The sequence below is a fragment of the Syzygium oleosum genome, unplaced genomic scaffold (assembly GCF_021117445.2).
Source record: "Syzygium oleosum isolate NSW1041296 unplaced genomic scaffold, Sole_v2.1 Sole_v2.22, whole genome shotgun sequence".
In the NCBI taxonomy this organism is placed as follows: Eukaryota; Viridiplantae; Streptophyta; class Magnoliopsida; order Myrtales; family Myrtaceae; genus Syzygium; species Syzygium oleosum.
This window is the reverse complement of record NW_026607506.1, coordinates 1,192,550-1,218,158: the sequence shown is the minus strand read 5'-3', so window position 1 is coordinate 1,218,158 and position 25,609 is coordinate 1,192,550. Positions and strand designations below refer to the sequence as shown.

General features: G+C 41.8%; 3 protein-coding genes across 4 annotated transcripts; all 3 read left to right on the top strand.

Annotated features, from left to right (window-relative positions):
- The first annotated feature begins 332 nt into the window (after positions 1-332).
- On the top strand, positions 333-5,249 carry LOC115675840 (nucleobase-ascorbate transporter 3). Of its 2 annotated transcripts, XM_030598620.2 has the most exons (14): positions 335-937; positions 1,422-1,519; positions 1,606-1,782; positions 2,305-2,405; positions 2,549-2,624; positions 2,862-2,921; positions 3,007-3,191; positions 3,293-3,389; positions 3,474-3,560; positions 3,660-3,718; positions 3,993-4,084; positions 4,162-4,239; positions 4,331-4,491; positions 4,919-5,249. In XM_030598620.2, the coding sequence occupies exons 1-14, from the start codon at positions 775-777 to the stop codon at positions 5,135-5,137; spliced, it is 1,653 nt and encodes a 550-aa protein (XP_030454480.1). In that variant the 5' UTR covers positions 335-774; the 3' UTR covers positions 5,138-5,249. The 2 variants fall into 2 exon arrangements, with proteins under 2 accessions (XP_056177295.1, XP_030454480.1); XM_056321320.1 differs by lacking the exons at positions 4,162-4,239; positions 4,331-4,491; positions 4,919-5,249 and having other exon boundaries at positions 333-937; positions 3,993-4,092.
- Positions 5,250-8,542: 3,293 nt separating this feature from the next.
- On the top strand, positions 8,543-9,541 carry LOC130140827 (uncharacterized). Its single transcript, XM_056321349.1, has 2 exons — positions 8,543-8,912; positions 9,023-9,541. Exons 1-2 carry the CDS (start codon positions 8,573-8,575, stop codon positions 9,256-9,258), a joined length of 576 nt encoding a protein of 191 aa, XP_056177324.1. The 5' UTR covers positions 8,543-8,572; the 3' UTR covers positions 9,259-9,541.
- An 8,094-nt stretch (positions 9,542-17,635) lies between these two features.
- LOC130140834 (uncharacterized) lies at positions 17,636-18,488 on the top strand. The gene is made up of 2 exons (XM_056321362.1): positions 17,636-17,859; positions 17,970-18,488. Exons 1-2 carry the CDS (start codon positions 17,685-17,687, stop codon positions 18,203-18,205), a joined length of 411 nt encoding a protein of 136 aa, XP_056177337.1. The 5' UTR covers positions 17,636-17,684; the 3' UTR covers positions 18,206-18,488.
- Positions 18,489-25,609: the final 7,121 nt, after the last annotated feature.

Genomic DNA, 25,609 nt, shown 5'->3' with positions numbered 1-25,609 from the left:
ATTTACAGCTCCTCTGCTTCCCTTAAAACGAACGATCTAGAACTCATTTTACTAAAAACGATCGTTTATATCGCTCACGAAAATAAACGAACGAGAAATAGTTTCATCGTCCACGGAAATATCTAAAATATATATATTTTTTGAATTCTTTATTTTTTACGAAATAAAAAGAAAAGAAAAGGACAACTTTTAGTGCGCGCCAAGTTTCGCGAAAAACAAAGCGAAAAACGTCACCCCCGTCGCTCTCGCCTATAACGTCGCATTCGCATTCTTCTCGATAACACGACGAGCTTCTTCTTACAACGCGCTCCCCTGGCCCCATCCCGGTCTCTCTCGTTCTGAGCTTCCTGGTACTTGCACTTGCACCCCACCCTTCATTACATTAAAAATGGCGTGCGCCCATGCATTGAATTTGTTTATGAATTCGCAATAAATTTCCCCGATCTTGATTCCAACCCACAGACCGTCCGGAACAAAAAAAAACGGCTAATATTATACTATCTTATACTTTGCTTCTCTCGATACACGAGAGCCCGATCTTAACCCGAGAAGGTCCCACCTCTGCTTTTCTGCACAGGGACGACACTCTCCCCTCTTCTCGAGCCCTTCCAACCGTCTTTCTTGCCTCGTCCTGGAGCCTTTGATCCGAGCTCTTTGCTTAGCAGAAACCCACCAAGAAAGAAAGAAGGAAGGAAAACGTTACAGGGGAAGGCTCCAGGCTGAGGGAAGTCCTCTGTTTCTCTGTGTCTGTGTGTGTGTGGAAGAATCAAGAAGATGGGAGAGACTGGGAATCACGACCATGGGCCCCCGCCTCCACAGGGGGCGCCGCCGCCTCAGCCGCCGCCGCCGAACCTCGCTCTCTCTAGAGGGCCCATCTGGGCTCCGGACGAGCAGCTGCAGCACCTCCACTACTGCATCCACTCTAACCCCAAATGGCGTCAGTCACCGTCACTCGATCTCTCTCTGGCTTTCTATTTTTATGAATTCGTTACTCGTGATGCCACAGTCGATTTGAATCTGTGACTGCTTAGAATCACAAGGGTAACGATACTTTATGAGGAGGAAGGTGCATGCTTTATGGTTTTTTTTTATATTCGTTTACTTTACCTGGGGAAAGTATCTTTGGGGGTGCAAGATTAGTATTATGTGCTTTTTGTTCATTTCCATCAGAATCTACTTTTTTCCCGATTCATTCGGTTCTCTTTTTCATGTGTAAAAGATATGTAGTTCTTCTCCTATATCTGTCGGTTGCTGAAGATCTTATTAGTCCTCGGATTCCTTAAGATTCTGATTGACCCTTTAAGCTTTCTAAGCAGAGACATCAGCATAGGTTTGGGAAAAATTATTGTTATCAGGGTTGAGTTTGTGAACTGATATTGAAGAAAAGACTACTGATGAGTGCTCTTGGACTAATTTTACAGACGAAGCAGTTCTACTAGCATTTCAGCACTATATTGTGATGCTTGGAACTATTGTTTTGATTGCCAGCACCCTTGTGCCTCGAATGGGTGGGAACCATGTAAGCTCATCCATATATAGTATTTGGTGAGGCACTATTTGACTAAGTAGAACATGTTGTGATTTAGTCTTGCAATCTGCGAACAGGGTGATAAGGCGCGGGTGATTCAGGCACTGCTTTTTATGTCGGGAATCAACACTCTGCTTCAGACCCTTCTCGGGACAAGGCTACCTACTGTTATGGGAGCATCACTTGCTTTTTATCTGCCGGTGTTATCGATTATAAATGACACTATGGACAAAAACTTCAATTCAGACCATGATGTATGTACCCAGCAAAGCAAATTCGGCAAAATGATTTGATTTACTTATATGTTGGATTTAAAACATTTGTTTGATGATGTTGACCATCAGCCTTTGGGGATAGTATGTGTTCTTTGGAGCATAGCAAAGATGGTGTGCAAAATCGGAAGAAGTTAAGTTATAAGTCTAACTTGTATCTAAAGATCGATAGTTAAAAGTAGTTGAAATTCATGCAAGTTCAATATAAAAGCATGACAGAGATTAAAAGGTCACGTTCAACGTGATGATAGATATAATTAATTCACCATGGCCTCCCGAAGCCAGCTCCTTAGAAATGCTTCTCAGGAGGACTGTGATTTTGTCATTGCATATTTTATTTCCCCTGTAATTTGGTGCTTCATCTGACCATGTGATGCATTGCTGATGTCTGCATTTATGATACTTTCATTTTTCCTCTCGGGTATCATGCTCTTGTACCATAGAGCAATGTCCCAACTCCTTGCAATCAGACCTTCAGGTGATGAATTTGTGGTGTGCTTGCAGAGGTTTCTCTACACAATGAGGACCATTCAGGGGTCTCTTATTGTTTCTTCATTTGTGAACATTATCCTTGGTTACAGCAAGGCATGGGGAAACTTCACCAGGTTAGTTCTATCTTTTCTTTTCAATGTATCGTGTAATCATGCTCTTCAGAAGAATCTAGATGTAAATTGTTGTATTTGTCTTTAATCTGATAAATTTTTGTTATCTGTGTTTACTAATTCCAAATTTTAAAACTCAAATCCAGGTTATTTAGTCCGGTTATACTTGTAGCGGTGGTTTCTGTGGTGAGTCTTGGTTTGTTCATGAGGGGCTTTCCATTGGTGAGTTTCCCTACTGGAAGTTGACACTTTATTGGCTGCAGCAAATGTCAAATGCCTTAAAAAAGTTGCTTTATAGAATAGGACAAAGATTTGATGTTCCATAAGTTGTTTATTCTTTGCTTACATAGCAAATGAACTCTGACTAGATTAAACCTTGGATTCTAGTATGCCACTCGAAGCTCTTCTGTTGTATAGTGATGGCTTGTGCACTTTCGCTGATGTAATTTTCCTGTGCAGCTGGCTAACTGCGTTGAGATTGGCCTGCCGATGCTAATTCTTCTCATCATATCTCAACAGGTATAATAGAATAGCGCAATTGAAAGTGACATACTTGAAACTATGTTGTTCTTTATACAAAAGTGGGGTTCTATTTCTATTGCAGTATCTGAAGCAAATCCTGCCTAGGGGCCGTTCCGTGCTGGAGAGATATGCTTTGCTCTTTTGCATTGGCATAATCTGGGCATTTGCCGCAATCCTCACTGTGTCTGGAGCTTACAACAATGTCAAAGAGCAGACGAAAACAAGTTGCCGCATAGATCGCTCCTATCTTTTGTCATCTGCTCCTTGGTATGTTCTGATAAAAGAGACCTCTAGAGGCAATTATTTTTATTCGCCTGTTACTTTTCCCTAGAACTTTTTCTACTGAAAAGAGTTGGTTTCTGATGCAGGATTAAGGTTCCGTACCCATTTCAGTGGGGTACTCCCATATTTAGAGCAAGCCATGTCTTTGGGATGATGGGTGCAGCACTTGTTTCTTCTGCAGAGGTGTTGTTTGCATTATTTGTTTAAGAATATGTCCGTATTTATAAGTGCTTCACTTATTGATATGTTTGGTGAACTCCAATGCAGTCAACAGGCGCGTTTTTCGCAGCAGCCCGACTTGCGGGTGCGACACCTCCACCAGCACATGTGCTTAGCCGGAGTATTGGCCTACATGTAGAGTCACAGATTTCCTTTTTTGCTCTGTTATTATCAAATTTCTGTGGGAAGTAAACTATTGGTGTTATCAACTTGATGTGTTGTTTCGTATTGCAGGGTATTGGGTTGCTGCTTGTAGGGATATTTGGTTCTGTTGTGGGTACAACTGCATCAGTGTATGGAACCCCCCTGCTTTGACTATTTATTTTGTAGTTATTCAGCCTTGAGGGGGATAAAGGCTTACTGAGTAGTTCTTTTTTTTCGCAAGCGATACTTACTCATAAATTCAAGGTTCGCCTGTATTATTCTTATAATAGATCTAGTTTATGTAGATTGAGAAGCTTAGGTCCATTCTGTACTGTATCATCTTTACTGATTTTTGGGCATATATATCCATATGATAATTTAGAAGAAGGATCTCACGTATTTGTTTTGCAATTATGATTGCAGAGAAAATGTTGGCCTCCTTGGACTGACTCGCATAGGGAGCAGAAGAGTGGTGCAAATATCAACTGCTTTCATGATCTTTTTCTCCATATTTGGTATGTAATTTGGCTCGGCTATGGTATTTATGACCATCATATGATGCGGCACTTGACTGTGTTGCCTTGTCTGTCAGGAAAATTCGGTGCCTTTTTTGCTTCTATTCCTCTACCAATATTTGGCGCCATCTATTGTGTTGTATTAGGCATTGTTGGTATGTTAGCACTTTCAACTCAAGTATTTCCATTTCTCTTCCTTGTTTCTATCAATTAATCATAGACTAAAAACTCTCTTTTCTTTTGTAGTTGCCGTGGGGATCTCATTCACACAGTTTGCAAATACTAACTCTATGAGAAACCACTATGTTTTGGGCATCACGCTCTTCCTTGGGGTATCAATAGCCGAGTATTTTGTCCTGAACACCTCTCCAGATGGTCATGGACCTGTTAAAACTCAAGGTGGATGGGTAAGTTGTACAAAATGGTCCTCCCTGTCCGAGTTTGCTTGGTGCTTCATTTTCTACTCGATTATTTCCTGGTGATGATGTTTAAAAGAATTAACCAAATTTGGGAGTGAGCGTAGATGGAGCTATATATTATATATAGAAGGACATTGTTGCTAAATGGGGCATAATCCTATTTATGGCGTGGCTCTGTTAGTGTAATCTCTCCGATTCTTAAATTTATTTTTTTAAACTTCAGCAATATGCTACTCAAAGAAGACAGTTTTACTTCTGTGTGATGACGAGATTTATTTATTCCGACTGTTTTTAATTTGCACATGCTTACAACTGGGTGTAGTTCGTCAGCTAGTAGTCGGTCAATTAGTTTACACTGCGGATAGGTGATAGGTTATTTATATGGGCATGATATCACTTTATGTAATGCGTGCAGTTCAATGATATTTTGAATACCATCTTCTCTTCATCTCCGACCGTGGCGATGATAGTTGGAGTGCTGTTGGACAACACGCTCGAGGCGAAGCACACGGCAAGCGAGAGAGGAATGCCCTGGTGGGGACCCTTCCAGCACAGGAAAGGGGATGTCCGGAACGACGAGTTCTACAGCTACCCTCTCAGGATACATGAGTTTTTTCCCACCAGGTTTCTATGAGCGTACTTCAGCTTCCTTGTACACTTTGCATAGATTCACAAAAATGTCGTGCTTATAACACTCTTTGTTGAATGATGCAATTGACTCGTGTGGTAATTTAGTTTTAGCTGAATGTTTTCTTCTTCTCAAAAAGTTAAAACGGCAACCAACGGGGCAAACAGAGACGGGTGTTATCTTTTCATACTGATCGGAGAAAGATCGAAAGATCGAGAATGACTATCGGTTCGCAGTATGGATGAAGTTTTGGTTTCATGCTTAACAGCTAGAACTCTCCCAGCGGTCTTTCAACTTTTGGTAGGCAGGGGGTGTCTGTCGACTCTTCCGGGGTTCTTAAGCTTTTTTTCTTCCATGTATTGCGGATTGTCCAATCTCATTCACTTGACTCGTGCGGTATGAGCAATAAACAAGAGGGTGAGAAAAGCATTCTCGATCTGTCAGATGATTGGATGGTCCTGTATGCCGATGATTTTGATTAGCAGAGAGCATGCTCGATCGAATCAGCAAAAGCGTCTCACTGTGACGTGATTGAATTCGAGACCTAGAGCTTGGGTGAGGAACAAGGAGGTGGACGTATGCCGAAGTCTATTACGGGACCTTACAGGTTACAGGTCCTCGTTTTTTGAAGCAAACAACATCCCGTCTGTATCAATCATGAGAGATTGATCACCGTGAAAAGCTTTAAGAAGTATATATTCAGGTGGCTTCTCTTCTGTAGGAAGCAAATATGCAATGCAATGCATGCTATATCGCAATGCATGTCAGAAGGCAAAGACTCGTCGAAAAGATTCCCCGCAACTTTTTCACCCTCCTTCTCGTCTGTTTTCCGTCGCTAGTGTTCTTCATGAAGTCCCAAGATGTGGACGACTTTGGTTTGTGACGTTTCTTAACAGCCTTTCATATACTGTGCTACCGGGCTGTTCTATAGTCCCGAGAATAGATTTCCAATCGTAACTAGTCGTCACTCCTTGCAAATTTTCACAAGTCCTATGTAAAATATCATAGTGCACGAGAACTGGAAGGACTTAATGATCCAAATCTTCACTATTTTTCTATCCCACGGCTGTTAAGAGTTTGCGATGAATTTTGCTTGTGGTGTTTGAGTAAGGATTCTTATTAAGAAACAAGAAACTTTGCTCAACGTCAACTTGTAATTGCTAGAATCCCCTCACGCATATGCCAGTGTGCGAGCGCAAAATGAATTCTCAGCATACATTTCTGGTTAAAAATGTGTCAATGCATGCGATAATAACATGCGACATAAAGAAGAACGGGAATCTCTATATGATCGCCTGGTCCGGTCACCAACACTTTTGCCATTGTAAGCCCTCCCAAAGTTTACACTTTGCTTCCTTCCTCATGGACTCTAGTACCGTGCCATACATGCTACTAACTAGTGGAACAACCACATGCTTCACCGGAACATAATGATACTTCCACACCGACCGGCAGACGAGCCACGGTTCGGTTGCCTGCTTGTCAATGTGTGCGGCCATTGTGGTTGGAACGCTAGCCACACTTATTGACAAAAAATAATTTACCAATTTCTTTAAAAATTACCAATCTAAATTAGAGGGGGAAAGTACCAAAAAATCTCTCAACTTATTGTATTAGTACCAATTCAGTTTTAAACATTTTGATTAGGCTAATTTAGTCCTAATATTTTCACATTTTGCCAACTAAATTCATCCGGCCAAATTTGGCCGGAAATCGCTAACTGAACACTAGTCATCCAACGTGGCATGGTCAACCAACGTGGCATGGTCGACCGGCACTGATGTGGATATTTTTAAATAATATTTTGATTTTTTGGTTTTTTTCTTCTTCTTTTTTTCCTTCTGGTGATCCTCGCTAGATTTGGGTGAGGATCTTCGCGCCCTTGCCCGCCAGTCATGAGCCAGGAGGCCCTCGATAAGATCTAACGAGGGCCGCAACCCTCGCTAGTGGCCGACGAGGGCTTGCTGGTCCTCGTTAGCCAAAAATAAAGGAAAAAATAATTAAATTTTAAATTATTTTAGAAATTATAAAAATTGTCAACGCCAACACCGACCGTCCCACGTAGGATGAATAGCACGCATGTAAGCGATTTTGGCCAAAATTGGCCCAATACACTCAATTGGCAAAATGTTAAAATGAAACAGATTGAAAAGCATTTCAATCTCCCTAGCTTTTTTTTGTCATAATGCTTTTCATGCAATAAGTAGAATCCCTTTTGCAATCTTTGGCCAAGAATGGCATGCTGCAAACGTCATGTGATTGGCATAGTGATTAAGAAATGAAAATGTGTTCATGGACTACACATATGAAATTGGTTCCGTTCCTTGTGCCATCAAGTGCGAGTCATCCTGTGTTTGACTCACCTACTCACTCTCAAACTTGAGTATTACCCTATCTAAATATTTAAATAATAAATCACGCATTCATTTAATAACTTAAACTTTTAGTTTAGTTGGCAGTGATTCCATAAAATCTCATATGTGTTGAATTTTTTGATACATTGCTATATTCGTGGAATTCGATTTTTTTTAACCAGAAAAAGAATGTGATTTTCTTACATTTATAAATCTGTTAATACGTTAATATTCAAATTGTGTAAATTGTGGTAATTGTTTTTTCTAATTTTAAAAAATTAAAAATTAAAAGTTTAAATTGGTCACCCAACGGAGTTTTCAAATGTTTTGTAACCAAACAACGTTTTTCTCAAATTTGCTTCCCAAAGCACAGTTAACCAAACAGTTTTTGCATTTCCCCAAAACCCTTTAAGCTGAAATCCTTTGCATTTCTCGTAAGCACCTTGGAAAAACTTGACCAAATAAAGCCAAATAGCTAGCCATGAAAGGACATTGAAACACGAGGGCTTAGCCAAGTTTAAGAATTAAAAGCAGATTGCACCTCCCGAGTCATGATTATGGGTTCAAATCACAACAGACACCATGCTTGTTCCAGGTCATCCCTAGGGCTTCTTACCTCAAGCTAAGTATACTTACGAAATTGTCATAATTGCATGTTTTGTTATACTACTGGTAAAACAGATGGTTTGGAGGAGAGTCTCAAAATCCAGTCAGGCCAAGTTTAGAAAATGGGCCGGATCGATGGTTCGATTTTGGCGCTCATGCACCGTTGCTTTGACCGTTGGACCGTGGGACACAAATCGTGTCCACCAAACCCCACTTTGCCTTCAGTGCCTCCATAATCATATCTTCACCATCTTAAGCTCACAAAAAACTACTAAAACATTTCTTCGTCAACCACTAAATCAACTTACCATCACACCCCTTAAAAGCATTCTTCATTATTCTTGATCGTAAGGCCGAGAAGCGAGGCCACGAAGGTGAATAGGAAATGAGAAAGCGATGGCGGAGAAGACTGATAAAATCATGCAGCACGAAAACTTGGAATTGAATTCGCAGCTTTGATGCCAGTTTGAATCCGTCTTCAATGAATGCAAGCGAGGAAAAGAGGGTTTGTGAAAGTTGTCCTTTGGAAATTGTCCATGGAATTCCTCTATATAAAGCTCATTGGATGAAACTCAAGTGCAACACAAGTTCCTCATCTTGCTCTCCCATCTTTCGTGATAATTCGAGCGATAGGGTTGATTGTTCGATGATGAAGATGGGATTCAGTTACGCCTTTCCAGCGTTTGTCCTCGTGCTCTCCGCCGTGATGGCGGCTGAGGCCAGAAGCATCGTCGTCGGAGGGTCCGAAAACTGGCGTCCCGGTTTCAACTACACTGACTGGTCTCTCAAGAATAGCCCCTTTTACATCAACGACACACTCGGTAAGTAACTTGAGAAAGTGCACTTAATTAAGTTCCTCATTACCTATGAAAACTTGAACTATCTATTCATTGTTTAAGCTGCACTTATGACTGGAAGTATACGCATGCAGTGTTCAAGTACGAGGCCCCCCACAATGTTTACTTGCTGCCGAACCTGTGGAGCTTCATAAAGTGCGACTTCAAGGACGCGAAGCTCATCGCGAGCACCGAGGACGGCGGCGGCGACGGCGTCGAGGTGAATCTGAGCGGGATGAGACTCTACTACTTTGCTTCGTCCGACGGCGACGACTGCAGCACCGGGATGATGAAGTTCTTCGCCGTGCCCATATACCATCTGCGAGGTTGATCGACGATAATGAAGGATTAGACAATCACCTTTGGTTCGGCGTGTTTCGAGTGCTTTGTTAGGACTGATAATCAATAAGGTCTACTATTCTGCCCTAGCTAGAAAATGGACGACAATAATCGGGAACCAGAGAAAGGAATTAAAGCGATTAATTTCTTTTTCTACAATTAATTGTTCCTTGTCTAAACGTAATATCTGTTGTTTAAGTATCTGTTGCATGGCATCGCCGTAGTTGTTTTAATAAGCCAATAATATCATAATGTCTTGCTCTTTCATCTAGCAATTAATTTTTTTTGTTCCTCTTTAGAACAAGAAATCAATCACTTTGAAATTTCATCAGACTGTTCATTGTTGCTAATAAGCATATCAAAACAACACAATACGCATAGTGAAGTATTATTCTTTACTGACCGAAGGAAGAGATCGCTATAATACTTTATACAATAAGTTTAAATTTTTTTGGACAATTTTCCCGCAGAATGGACGTCTTTGCTTCGTTGATTATATTGACCTTTTTATAGTGGACCTTGGCGAAGCCTGTTTGCTTTTCCTCGTGAGAGCACATGTTCCAAAACGTGCTAAACGTGAAGATTAATCCTATTCTCCTGGTTCACTTGTCATAAATGTGTCTCTGAATGTTCATGAAGCAAAAAGAAACATGGCTAAAAACAACATTTTCGTTTTAACAGGATACATGACGTTCCTGTACAGTAGATAACTGAATTGGTCCAATTATTTCGAATTAATCAAACTATTTCTATGATTTAAAACAATTTATTCCCAAAACTATTTCGAATTAATCCTAGCTTCTCCTTCTATCTCCCTCGCCCCTTTGCCTCCACCTCCATCGCGGCCAGCTTCCCCCATGCCTTAATACGTCGTCCCCTGCTTCCCGCCGCCATCGCCCGCTGCTCTCTCTTCGAAGGAAGACAAGACTCGAGCAACCCTAGATCGGAAGTCACCTAAGCTCGGAGAACTTGGACCCGAGGTCGGGACCTTAGATCCGCGGCACGGCAGCCGCCTTCATACATGTACTACAAAAGTTCCTAGGGAATTTATTAAAGGAATGTCTCCAATAGAAAAGAAAAAGTTTGTTCTTGCATAATCCTATCCAAATTAATCCCCCAAATACATAAAATTCAAAAGAAAATGTAAAAGATTCGCAGGCACGCTTGCCCAGAGGCCGCAATAGATTGGGGAAAATTATTCAAAAAGTCTTAACCCTATGACGGTAAATTCAGTCATAAACTTTTCAATTATACTAATTTAATCATCAATTTTTTGACGATTTGCCAATTTAGTCATTCTAGCCAATTTTGATCGGAAATTGCTGACGTAGCGGTCCAGTATCGCCGGTCGTCCTACGTGGCATGACCAGTACTAACGTAGATGGTTTTTACAATTTTTTAAAAATTTTATGATTTTTTCCTTTTTCTTTTTTCTTTGCTTTCTCTTTTTTCTTTTTTTCTTATTTTCCTTCACCGGAGAGGGCCGAGACACCCTTGTCGATCACAAGCAAGGGTCACCCTAACCGGATCTGGTTAGGCTCGATTTAGAAAATTTAAAGGAGTTGCAAAATCGTCCATGTCAATATTGGCTGTGTCATGTAGGACAATCGATACTAACTGAACTGTTAAATCAGAGATATCTAGTCAAAATTAGCCAAAAGAACAATATTGGCAAATCATCTAAATGTTTAGGATTCAATTGGCGCAATTAAAAATATTAGGACTGAATTGGCCGTCGTACAATAAATTTAAGATTTTTTCGGACAATTTTCCCTCTTTTCAGCTTAGTCATTAGCCGCACTTCTCCTCCATAGGTTTCTCTCCTCTCCCTCTCATCTTCACACAACATTCTTCTTTAATCTCCATGAAGGGGAGGATTTCAGCTAGATCTCTTCGTCCCCTCTCTTTTTCTTTTTCCTTTGGCTGATGTAGTTCTCTGTTTTCTTTTCCTCACTTTTCTCTCGTTTTGAGGAACTTTTCTCTTCTAATTTAATCTAAATGTGGAATTTTTTCTCTCCCATTTCGAAGAGATTTCTATCCCTATCTAGTATAGGTTTTGGATGTTTTGCGCGTATGATTTCAAGGTTTTTCTTCCGTCGAGTTTTGTTGGTGTACAAGTCCAATTTCGAAGAAAATCGAAGGACCTTCATAAAGGTTTCACTCTCACAAGTGTCAAATATGTACTCGTTCAACCTTGTTAATTTGAACGGCGATGGTGTTGGGGATCCCGAACCTATACGCGCACCGCTAAAAGGAAAGACGTAGTAACATATGGAGATCTTGGTATGTGTTTCTTACTGAGGACGGATCCGGTGATCGGCCACCGATTTTGGTTTAAAGAAGTCACAAATCTGTTTTTTAAGCGTGTGACCCTAACCTTGTTTTGATGATTTATCTTATTATCTGCAATTCGTTTTGTTTTGAAGTTTTTTGAGATTTGTCCTGGTTTGTAGCTGGACTACGTTGTTTCTCTATTATATTTATGTGGAAATGAATGCAATGGTAATTAGATCAACCAAAAAAAAAAAATAGTCGCACTTAATCATGAGGAATGACAGAGGCCTCTAGTGCGAGTTATCCGTAACCGATTCGGTACATCCATATTAGAATGAAATATTAACTACATCGAAACCTAGATGTAGCTACCAATTAAGAAACCAAACAAAGCCGCATGCTCTAATCATAGGCAAAAATACACTTCATATAGCAGAAACGTGGAATGGGAGTCGGTGGGATTTGAATTGGGATTCGTCCTTCTCATCGAAAAATAGATCGATTCCTACACGCACCTTGCAACATGCAACATTTGTCTACTCTTACTAGGCGTGTCTTAACTATATGACCAATCCACTACATGAAATAAGATGTGAATTCTTGCCATTTTAGACATCTAGTACTCTGAGTCTAGCCAGTGGTCTTGTTGCTTTCCTAGTTGGGGATAAAAGTGTCAAAAAAGTCATAAATTTTTTGTATTAGTGTCAATTGAGTCCTAAACCTTTTTTTTTTATGCCAATTCAGTCATTCTGGCTAAATTTGGTAGGATTTTGCTGACGTGAAAGCAGGCCGACCAGCGACCGGTTGCCGGCGCTGACGTGGACAACTTTTCAATAATATTTTAATATTTTTTTGAATTTTTACTTTTTTTTTTTTCCTTCCCCACCTTCTGTCCTCCGGTCGATTGCCAGTTCGGCGACCGGCCAGAGGGTAGAGGCCAGTGAGCCTCGCCGACCACTAACTAGGCTTTCCCTCGTTGGCCGCTGGCAAGGCTTGCCCTCGCCATGGCTGGGCGAGGCTCGACCTCGTCCGGGCCTTGCCCAACCGCCGGTGAAGCTCCAGCCCTTGCCAGAGGCCGCTAGGTCACGGCCTTCGACCTCGCCAATGGACAGAGAGGTTTGGCCTCTGGCCGATCGCCGAACCGGCGACTGGCTGGAGGAAGGAGGGTGGGGGAGGATAAAAAAAAGAAAAAAGTAAAAATTTAATAAAATATCGAAATATTATTAAAAGTTGTCTACGTTAGCGTCGGCAATCAGCTGGCTTCCACGTTAGCAAAATCTTGCCAAAATTAGCCGGTAGGACTCAATTGGCACAAAAACAAAAGGTTTATGACTCAATTGGCACAAAAAACAAAAGGTTTAGGACTCAATCAGCACAAATGCAAAAGGTTTAAGACTTTTTTGACACTTTTCCCTTAGTTGAGACTTCTTCTTCTTTTTTATTGTGATATCTTCGTTTCTATAAATTCAATTTTTAATGGGCTCCACATGAAACTCACATTATCCAACGGTTCACGGAAGTTGGCTAGGGTAAATCGAAAGCATGCAAAGTAATCTTCCTTAAGACCAACATGTATGTGGAGAGAGAGTTTTTTGGGTCGTTGTAGCTCAAATTCTCACTTGAAGGAAAATGAAAGGACAATATGTTTCTAATCCACCGACATATCTTCAATGTATTCAAGCGAAAAATGGAGGTTTGTCTCGCTTTTTAAAAGGAAAACAATTCTTTTTGTTCTCCATTTTAATTAATTTTCTCGTAAAAATATAGCTTAATAAGGCTATAATTCATTTACAGAATGCACATGGCGGGTGTTGGTTCTAATATAAATAAGTCCAAGGTGCTACTTGTTTCATTTTTGTATGATCCATTTAACACTTACGGACTTATTGTTTTTAGGGTAAATGACACCAATGGTCCCCGAACTTTGACCTAATGTGTAATGTGATCTCTGAACTTTAAATTTGTTCAATGTGGTCCTTGAACTTTAACAGCTCGATCGAATCAGCAAAAGTGTCTCACTGCGATGTGATTGAATTCGAGACCTAGAGCTTGGGACCTTACATGTTACAGGTCCCCGTTTTTTGAAGCAAACAACATCCGGTCTGTATCAATCATGAGAGATTGATCACCGTGAAAAGCTTTAAGAAGTATATACTCAGGTGGCTTCTCTTCTATAGGAAGCAAATATGGCATGCAATGCATGCTATAACGCAATGCATGTCAGAAGGCAAAGACTAGTCGAAAAGATTCCCCCCAACTTTTTCACCCTCCTCCTTCTCGTCTTTTTTCCGTCGCTAGGGTTCTTCATGACGTCCCAAGATGTGGACGACTTTTGTTTGTGACGTTTCTTAACAGCCTTTCATGTACCGTGCTACCGGGCTGTTCTATAGTCCCAAGAATAGATTTCCAATCGTGAAAAATCCAAAAAAATTTCGACTTTTTTAAATATATTTATTTACTTTTATTTTTCTTTTTTTTATTGTTAAGGCCAGCACCGGCCACCTAGGATCGTATTGGCAAACACGGCAATGGCACAAAGCCAAGACACTGGCACACACACGATGACAATAGTGCCGGGATCGTGAGCCAGGCGAGCACGCCCGCATTTCTAGGCCAGTCCGGGCAACGGCCGGGGTTTTAAGTCCCCCCGCACGGGCACACCGCAGTAAGCCGGACAGACACCTCCGCGGTAAAATCGCGCGCTTTCCCTTTTGAACCCTATTGCCCAAAATCGGAAAGCGCAATCACGAACACCAAATTATTGCTATCATCATCATGATTATTTTGAAAGTAATGCCACGCCCTTAGCACGATGGTAAGTCCCCACTCATCATGTCATTGTCACTTAAATCACCAAAAAAAAAAACAAATGAACAGAAATAAGCCGAGTCCGATCCGGACACGCGGGGCGCAGGTCCCGCGCCCCCCGGGCGCCAACCGAAACCGAGTTCGGAACGTTCCGAGGCACGCCGCGTAATGACGAAACAGCCCCCTGTCGCTCCAAAGAGGCTCCGCTCTAATTCTGAAGCCGAATCTGCCGACGAGGTAAAGTTTCGTTTTTTGAGGTCGGAACCGGTCGCATGAACACCCTGCACCCTCACTCTCTCCCTCACAGATTACCCCCATAGAGGATTTTCAGTTGAATTATATTGGCCACTAGAGCAAAAGTTGGCCCTTATCTCGTTGTTTCTGACAGGAAGTTGAGTTTTCTTCTTACGTTTGTTTGTTGAATTTTCCCGCTTCCTATTTTCCATCCGTCTTATTTCCAGATTTTTTTGTTTTTCTTTCGGTGAAACTCTGATCCAAAAGGATCGGATCAGCAGTTTGCCCGGAGATGTTATAGGCTATATATTGTCTCTTTTGACATCTAGAGAAGCACAAGCGACTCGTCTTCTTTCCAGAAGATGGAGGCATTTGTCTACCGATCTCGATTTCGACTGGTCTGACTTATTGGCCGAGATGGAAGCTAACCCTGAGATAGCTGAAAAGAAGAGGGCTAGATATGTGGAATGGGTGGACGGTGTCTTGCATCGTCAAATTGGAGGATACCATTTACCATCCAACCACTGTTTGCCTAGTCACTTGGGACTTGGGAGTACTGCTTAGCCATCTTCACCGTTTTTCTATCCCACGGCTGTTAAGAGTTTACGATGAATTTTGCTTGGGGTGTTTTTTTTTTTTGGTAAGGAATTTTGCTTGGGGTGTTTGAGTAAGGATTCTTATAAAGAAACAAGAAACTTTGCTCAACGTCAACTTGTAATTGCTAGAATCCCCTCACGCATATGCCAGTGTGCGATAATAACATGCGACATAAAGAAGAACGGGAATCTCTATATGGTCGTCCGGTCCGGTCACCAACACTTTTGCCATTGTAAGCCCTCCCAAAGTTTACACTTTGCTTCCTTCCTCATGGACTCTAGTACCATGCCATACATGCTACTAACTAGTGGAACAACCACATGCTTCACCGGAACATAACGATACTTCCACACCGATCGGCGGACGAGCCACGATTCGGTTGCTTGCTTGTCAATGTGTGCGGCCGCTGTGGTTGGAATGCTAGCCACGTTTATTGACAAAAAATAATTTACCAATTTATTTAAAAATTACCAATATAAATAAGAGGGGGAAAGTACCAAAAAAGCCATCAACTTATTGTATTTGTGCCAATTCAGTTTTAAACCTTTTGATTAGGCTAATTTAGTCATAATATTTTCACATTTTGCCAATTGATTTCATTCGGCCAAATTTGGCCAGAAATCGCTGACTGGACACCAGTCATTCAATGTGGCATGGTCGATCGGCACTGATGTGGATATCTTTAAATAATATTTTGATTTTTTTGTTTTTTGTTTTTTTCTTCTTCTTTTTTTCCTTTTGGTGACCCTCGCTAGATCTAGGTGAGGGCCTTTGTGCCCTCGCCTGCTAGCCATGAGCCAGGAGGCCCTTGACAAGATCTAACAAGGGCCACAACCCTCGCTAGTGGCCGGCGACAGCTTGCTGGCCTCGTTGGCCAAAAGAAAGGAAAAAACAATTAAATTTTAATTTTTTTTAGAAATTGTAAAAGTTGTCAATGCCAACGCTGACCATCCCACGTAGGATGAATAGCACACATGTAAGCGATTTCTCCTAAAATTAACCGAATACACTCAATTGGCAAAATGTTAAAATGAAACGGGTTGAAAAGCATTTCAATCTCCCTAGCCTTTTTTTGTCACAATGCTTTTCATGCAATAAGTAGAATCCCTTTTACAATCTTTGGCCAAGAATGGCATGCTACAAACGTCATGTGATTGGCATAGTGATTAAGAAATGAAAATGTGTTCACGGACTACGCATATGACATTGGTTCCGCTCCTCGTACCATCAGGTGCTAATCATCCCGTGTTTGACTCACCTACTCGCTCTCACACTTGAGTATTACCCTATTTGAATATTTAAATAATAAATCACGCATTTATTTAATAACTTAAACTTTTAGTTTGATTGGCATTGATTTCATAAAATCTCATATGTGTTGAATTTTTTGATATTTTGCTATATTCGTGGAATTCGATTTTTTTTAACCAGAAAAAGAATGTGATTTTCTTACATTTATAAATCTGTTAATACGTTAATATTCAAATTGTGTAAATTGTGGTAATTGTTTTTTCTAATTTTAAAAAATTAAAAATTAAAAGTTTAAATTGGTCACCCAAAGGAGTTTTCAAATGTTTTGTAACCAAACAACGTTTTCCTCAAATTTGCTTCCCAAAGCACAGTTAACCAAACAGTTTTTGCATTTCCCCAAAACCCTTTAAGCTGAAATCCTTTGCATTTCTCGTAAGCACCTTGGAAAAACTTGACCAAATAAAGCCAAATAGCTAGCCATGAAAGGACATTGAAACACGAGGGCTTAGCCAAGTTTAAGAATTAAAAGCAGATTGCACCTCCCGAGTCATGATTATGGGTTCAAATCACGACAGACACCATGCTTGTTCCAGGTCATCCCTAGGGCTTCTTAACTCAAGCTAAGTATACTTACGAAATTGTCATAATTGCATGTTTTGTTATACTACTGGTAAAACAGATGGTTTGGAGGAGAGTCTCAAAATCCAGTCAGGCCAAGTTTAGAAAATGGGTCGGATCGATGGTTCGATTTTGGCGCTCATGCACCGTTGCTTTGACCGTTGGAACGTGGGACACAAATCGTGTCCACCAAACCCCACTTTGCCTTCAGTGCCTCCATAATCATATCTTCACCATCTTAAGCTCACAAAAAACTACTAAAACATTTCTTCGTCAACCACTAAATCAACTTACCATCACACCCCTTAAAGCATTCTTCATTATTCTTGATCGGAAGGCCGAGAAGCGAGGCCACGAAGGTGAATAGGAAATGAGAAAGCGATGGCGGAGAAGACTGAAAAAATCATGCAGCACGAAAACTTGGAATTGAATTCGCAGCTTTGATGCCAGTTTGAATCGATCCGTCTTCAATGAATGCAAGCGAGGAAAAGAGGGGTTTGTGAAAGTTGTCCTTTGGAAATTCTCCATGGAATTCCTCTATATAAAGCTCATTGGATGAAACTCAAGTGCAACACAAGTTCCTCAACTTGCTCTCCCATCTTTCGTGATAATTCGAGCGATAGGGTTGATTGTTCGATGATGAAGATGGGATTCAGTTACGCCTTTCCAGCGTTTGTCCTCGTGCTCTCCGCCGTGATGGCGGCTGAGGCCAGAAGCATCGTCGTCGGAGGGTCCGAAAACTGGCGTCCCGGTTTCAACTACACTGACTGGTCTCTCAAGAATAGCCCCTTTTACATCAACGACACACTCGGTAAGTAACTTGAGAAAGTGCACTTAATTAAGTTCCTCATTACCTATGAAAACTTGAACTATCTATTCATTGTTTAAGCTGCACTTATGACTGGAAGTATACGCATGCAGTGTTCAAGTACGAGGCCCCCCACAATGTTGACTTGCTGCCGAACCTGTGGAGCTTCATAAAGTGCGACTTCAAGGACGCGAAGCTCATCGCGAGCACCGAGGACGGCGGCGGCGACGGCGTCGAGGTGAATCTGAGCGGGATGAGACTCTACTACTTTGCTTCGTCCGACAGCGACGACTGCAGCACCGGGATGATGAAGTTCTTCGCCGTGCCCATATACCATCTGCGAGGTTGATCGACGATAATGAAGGATTAGACAATCACCTTTGGTTCGGCGTGTTTCGAGTGCTTTGTTAGGACTGATAATCAATAAGGTTTACTTTTCTGCCCTAGCTAGAAAATGGACGACAATAATCGGGAACCAGAGAAAGGAATTAAAGCGATTAATTTCTTTTTCTACAATTAATTGTTCCTTGTCTAAACGTAATATCTGTTGTTTAAGTATCTGTTGCATGGCATCGCCGTAGTTGTTTTAATAAGCCAATAATATCATAATGTCTTGCTCTTTCATCTAGCAATTAATTTTTTTTGTTCCTCTTTAGAACAAGAAATCAATCACTTTGAAATTTCATCAGACTGTTCATTGTTGCTAATAAGCATATCAAAACAACACAATACGCATAGTGAAGTATTATTCTTTACTGACCGAAGGAAGAGATCGCTATAATACTTTATACAATAAGTTTAAATTTTTTTGGACAATTTTCCCGCAGAATGGACGTCTTTGCTTCGTTGATTATATTTACCTTTTTATAGTGGACCTTGGCGAAGCCTGTTTGCTTTTCCTCGTGAGAGCACATGTTCCAAAACGTGCTAAACGTGAAGATTAATCCTATTCTCCTGGTTCACTTGTCATAAATGTGTCTCTGAATGTTCATGAAGCAAAAAGAAACATGGCTAAAAACAACATTTTCGTTTTAACAGGATACATGACGTTCCTGTACAGTAGATAACTGAATTGGTCCAATTATTTCGAATTAATCAAACTATTTCTATGATTTAAAACAATTTATTCCCAAAACTATTTCGAATTAATCCTAGCTTCTCCTTCTGTCTCCCTCGCCCCTTTGCCTCCACCTCCATCGCGGCCAGCTTCCCCCATGCTTTAATACGTCGTCCCCTGCTTCCCGCCACCATCGCCCGCTGCTCTCTCTTCGAAGGAAGACAAGACTCGAGCAACACTAGATCGGAAGTCACCTAAGCCTGGAGAACTTGGACCCGAGGTCGGGACCTTAGATCCGCGGCACGGCAGCCGCCTTCATACATGTACTACAAAAGTTCATAGGGAATTTATTAAAGGAATGTCTCCAATAGAAAAGAAAAAGTTTGTTCTTGCATAATCCTATCATTTTTTTTTCCAAATTAATCCCCCAAATACATAAAATTCAAAAGAATATGTAAAAGATTCGCAGGCACGCTTGCCCAGAGGCCGCAATAGATTGGGGAAAATTATTCAAAAAGTCTTAACCCTATGAACGATAAATTCAGTCATAAACTTTTCAATTGTACCAATTTAATCATCAATCTTTTAACGATTTGCCAATTTAGCCATTTTAGCCAATTTTGACAGGAAATTGCTGACGTAGCGGTCCGGTATCGCCAGTCGTCCTACATGGTATGACTAGTACTAACGTAGATGGTTTTTACAATTTTTTTAAAATTTTATGATTTTTCCTTTTCTTTTTTCTTTGCTTTCTCTTTTTTCTTTTTTTCTTATTTTCCTCCGCCGAAGAGGGCCGAGACAAGCAAGGGTAGCCCTAACTAGATCTGGCCAGGCTCGATTTAGAAAATTTAAAAGAATTGCAAAATCATCCATATTAATGCCGGCTGTGTCATGCATGACAATTGACACTAACGGAACTGTTAAATCAGAGATATCCAGTCAAAATTAGCCAAAAGAACAATAGTGGCAAATCATCTAAATGTTTAGGACTAAACTGGCGCGATTGAAAATATTAAGATTGAATTGGCCGTCGTATAATAGGTTTAAGATTTTTTCGGACAATTTTCCCTCTTTTCAGCTTAGTCATTAGCCGCACTTCTCCTCCATAGGTTTCTCTCCTCTCCCTCTCATCTTCACACAACATTCTTCTTTAATCTCCATGAAGGGTAGGATTTCAGGTAGATCTCCTCCTCCCCTCCCTTTCTCTTTTTCCTTTGGCTGGTATAGTTCTCTGTTTTCTTTTCCTCGCTTTTCTCTTGTTTTGAGGAACTTTTCTCTTCTAATTTAATCTAAATCTGGAAGTTTCTCTCTCCCATTTCGGAGAGATTTCTATCCCTACATAGTATAGATTTTGGATGTTTCGCGCTTATGATTTCAGCGTTTTGCTTTCGTCAAGTTTTATTGGTATACAAGTCCTGTTTCGAAGAAAATCGGAGGACCTTCATAAAGGTTTCACTCTCTCAGGTGTCAAATATGTACTCGTTCAACCTTGTTAATTTGAACGGCGATGATGTCAAGGATCCCGAACCTATACGCGCACCGCCAAAAGGAAAGCTGTAGTAACATATGGATATCTCGGTATGTGTTTATTACTGAAGACGGATCTGGTGATCGGCCACCGATTTTGATTTAAAGAAGTCACAAATATGCTTTTTAAGCGTGTGACTCCTAACCTTATTGTGATTATTCATCTTCTTATCTGCAATTTGTTTTGTTTTGAAGTTTCCTGAGATTTGTCTTGGTTTGTAGCTGGACTACGCTGTTTCTCTATTATATTTATGTGGAAATGAATGCAATGTTACTTAGATCAACCAAGAAAAAAAAACATAGTTGCACTTAATCATGAGGAATGACAGAGGCCTCTAGTGCGAGTTATCCGTAACCGATTTTGTACATCCATATTAGAATGAAATATTAACTACATCGAAACCAAGATGTAGCGACCAATTAAGAAACCAAACAAAGCCGCATGCTCTAATCATAGGCAAAAATACACTTCAGATAGCAAAAACGTGGAAAGGGAGTCGGTTGGATTTGAATTGGGATTCGTCCTTCTCATCGAAAATAGATCGATTCCTACACACACCATGCAACATGCAACATTTGTCTACTCTCACTGGGCGTGTCTTAACTATATGACCGATCCACTACATGAAATAAGATGTGAATTCTTGCCATTTTAGACTTTTAGTACTTTGAGTCTATCCAGTGGTCTTGTTGCTTTGCTAGTTGGGGGGAAAAGTGTCAAAAAAAGTCATAAATATTTTGCATTGGTGCCAATTGAGTCCTAAACCTTTTTTTTTGTATCAATTCAGTCCTTCCGGCTAATTTTGATCGGATTTTGCTGACATGGATAACTTTTAAAAATATTTTAATAATTTTTTGAATTTTTCTTTTCTTTTTCTTTTTTTTTCCTTTCCCCACCCTTTCTCCTCCAGCTTGTCGCCGGTCCGGCGACCGGCCAGAGGCCAATGAGCCTCACCAACCACTGGCAAGGCTCGCCCTCGCCATGGTTGGGCGAGGCTCGACCTCGCCCAGGCCTCGCCCAGCCGTCGGCGAAGCTCCTGCCCTTGCCAGAGGTAGCGTGTGACATTCCAAATTTTGGCCCACTTGGTATTTATGAAATGCATAATTTCAATAACGCACTTGTAGTAAATCTCGCCCAGACTTGATCACTCTTGGGATACTAACCAGTAGGGAAAGGCTAATTAGGGATCTAGATTCGCGCGACCATAGAACCTGACCATGGACTGACTTTCGACCATAAGGATTATCGAGGTGATATTTTGGGCTAATATAGACCGATCTAAGGATGGTCATGGATCGATTTGTGAATGCCGTATAATTGGATCGCGGGTGATTCCGCCTCGCCAGAATACGAAATTTGCGAACGATCGCGTTCTTTAGAACTAGTGATTGATCCTTGCAATTATATAACAATCGAGGTCGCCATGGCTCAAGTGAATTTAAACGTGGCTTGATTTAGTATCGACCACGGGTCGAATATACGAATTTTCCCGAAAGCCACCCGTTAGTTTGAGATACGCTGAAGTTGCATTATTTGGAGTTAGTCATTAATTAGAGATCGAGTTTGGGTATCGAAAATTTTGAAAGTCATGACAGAGTAATTGGACGACATCGTTATTAACGTGGTCAGCCTCGGATTTGTCCGGATTTGTCAGAAAACTGAAATTTTGACAGGAAGTGAAAAATGACCGTTTTGCCCCTGGGATTTTATGAAGACCAAGTGTAATATGAGAAGGGCATTTTGGTCATTTCATACCAACTTTAGAGATTAAAAAATTTGGACGATTTTTCCCCTGCACTTTTTATGAAATTCCAATTTTGCCCTTGGATATTTTGATGGGAATCGATCTGGGCCGTCGATTTTAAGATAAGAACGAATCGTGGCCGTCGATTAGAAATTAGAGAGAGGGGTAGGATGGTAATTTTTCGGGGGTAGGCTAGACTAGGTTTTTCTTTTCTTTTTCTTTCTTTTCCTCTCTCTCTCTCCCCTCATTTCTCATGCTCAACTCTCCCTCTCTCTCTTCTGGCCGAGAACTCCCTCTCCTCATCTCCCTCACGTGAATTGGCCAATCGGCCATCCAATCTCCGTCCGTTCGTCGCCATTCCGTCGAACCGTCACTCGCCCTTTCGCCGTGTCGCACCACCACCGCCACTGCCACCGCCACCGCCGTATCTCTCCCACGTTTTCCACCGTGAAACACCCTCACCAGCCCCCATCTCAGCCCAGCATAGCCAAGAAAGCCAGCAGCCCATCGCTGCTGTTCGCCAACGCTCGTGGCCACCGGTACCCCTCATCGTGTGACGCCGTCGCCGCTGCTGTTTCTCCTCTGTACAGCCGCCCAGTAGTGCTCAAATCTTGCTTGGAATCACAAGTAAGTGATATCCTGATCCTCGCCTAGCATAACGGATAATTTCGGGTTAGTTCGGGCCCGTTTTAGCGAGTTTTAGGGGTTATTCGTAGAGAAATGGTTGGACTGATTTGGCTGAGTGGTTTGGATGGAATTGTGATAGTTTTTGAGGTGGAATTGAGATTAGAATTGATTGATTAGGTAATCCGAAATGATTACGGATGATTATCGTGATTTATTGCGTGAAAAACGGGCCTAAATGTGCCGTTATAGTGATTTTTATGTGGTGGTTGACTTGCTGTGCATATTGTGGCTGAATTGGTGCATGTTTATGTTCAAAATGTGGCGCGTGCTGGATTGGGGTTGTCGGTAGGAGTACGACGCCCTTGAGTGGTGTAATTTGGCTTAAAATGCAAAAATTCGCGTTAAATTATACACGTGCAAATTAAATTGGTAAAATTGTGGGTTAGCATGGCTTATGGGTAGCCTGTATATGTCGAATGACGTGTGCGAGTTGGTCTTATGAAATTGGCATGTGATTGGGTGCCCGACGTGTTGCACGATCATTAAATACCCTGAGGCATTTTTACGCGGGGTCCAGATAATACATGTAAAATGTGTGCACGTGTGATAACATAATCCCTGATGTATTTTACGCGGGGAGTTGAACCTGTCCTGAGGCGTGTTACGCGGGACGATGCCCGGTTATACTGGAATACTGCCAACCTGATGTGTTTTACGCGGGTTGTGCCGTAAAAAGGAGATGGTGTTGCGCCTGAGGCGTGTTACGCGGGCTAGAGACACTGAGCCTAAGGCATTTTGACGCGGGCTATAGAAGTGTTGTTCAACCTGATGCGTGTTACGGGGGTTGTGTTATAAAAAAAGAGATGGTGTTGTGCCTGAGGCGTGTTCGTTTATGCGGGCTAGAGACACTGAGCCTGAGGCGTTTTGACGCGGGCTTTAGAAGTGTTGTTGGACCTGAGGCATGTTTACGCTGGTCAGAGATCGATGGCGAGTTTTTGGACCTGAGGCGTGTTTACGCGGTTCAGAAATGAATTGGATGCGTGTGCTTGAGTGAAATGAGGATCATATGATGTCGTGTTTGATATGCGAATGCTGGCATGGATATGGATTGATTGGCATTATTAAGTGTGACATGGTGTCGGTTTCTGGTAATAATGCTTGAATTCGCATGTAAGATTTCGTGCGTATCAAGGTGAGACATTTGTGCCTGCTATTGTTCTGGCTTGATAGTTGTGTGATTTGTGTGCTCGAACATGCCCAGAGATACGTGTTAGCCTAGGTGGGATTTAGGGTTTTGCTTATTGAGAAGTCTCTCATGGTCGTTAAACCAAACCATTTCAGACCCCCGACCGGGACAATGAATATCCCTCCTCCACAACGTTTTGGGATCCCGATGCACACGGATCATATAGTTTTGGAGTACCCTATAGATGAGAACTTTACTTGGATTAAGCATACCAGTATAGTTTGGGTAGATGTGGGTGAATAGTTATGGCAACCCCATACCTATGTAGCATGGTGCTTCCGAGACGGGCTAGACGAGTTCGGGCCAGTGCGAAGTTTTGATGTCCCATTCGATGGAGTAGGTGATTGGGACCTGTCGGCTATACCTCCCCCCGATGGCGAGTTGACCAGTACAGGCACCGGTCTTGCGGAGTCTGGGCACTAATTTGCACCCTTGGAGTCAGACCAGATGGAGGTAGCCTTCGAACCAATACCCGAGGAGCCTCATCAAGAGCAAGCACCGATAGAGTCGGACCCGGAGGAAGAGTCCATGGAGCTAGAGTCGGAAGAAGACCCCGAAGAAGACCAGGAGGAAGATCCCGAAGAGATGGAGCTAGAAAAGGAGCCTGAGGAGGAACCCCCCATAGAAATCTCGGCAGAATCAGAGTCTGAGGATGAACCAATTGAGATAGAGACAGATTCTGAGCCATCAGAGGAGTGGGTAGATGCTGAGGAGACGGATCTTGACTCTAAAGGTTCTGACCCTAATTGGACTCCCCCTAGGTCTCGTAGAGGTTAGTTAAAGCGGAGTAGGGGGTTGGACAGTTTTGAGAGGCGCCCCTTTTTAGTGGTAGTATTAGTCTACCCGATGCCGCTAGCCCCTTTTTGATATCAGCGGTTGTTGGTGCAGAGGTTGCTGGCTGTGATGGATTGTAATAGATATTGTATATATCGCGGTGTAATATAGTGCTTGGTGGTTTGGTGATTTGTCTCTCCCTATTACCCCATGATTATATTGTCAGGGTTTATGTTTTCGTTTCCGCCGTGTTTGACTCTGATATGTTGGTTTGGGTCAGCGACGTTTCCTGGGACGTCGCACTAATTCGACCGAGCTTGGGGTGTCATGCGCTCATAGTGGTTCGGGGCGTGACATCCCCGTCCGATTTGGTATCAGAGCAAGGTCTGCTCGATCCAAGTTAGTCGAAGCCTGGAGTGATAAGGAGCGGAGACTCTGGGGCAGTCATCTAGGGAGACCTTAGTAAGTCATAGGTGTGTCTAGTGCTACACGTATCTCCGGATTGTTTTTTATGATTGTTGGGTGAATTGAGTGCTTTAACGGTTGAATTGCTGGTGTGTCTGAACCTGAGGTAAGTGCACGAACCCTGATGATTGTGAGCTTGTGTTGCTTGTGATTGATTGTTTGTTATGTGAATTATCGAGATAATTCACTGCCTAGGACCATAGACTGGTATAGTTGGCCTAGATCTTTAATTCCTTAATGGAATTATAGTAGGTAGGTGAGTAGTGAGAAACCTGTGATGATAAGTTCGAGAGGTAGAGGGACAAGAGGCCA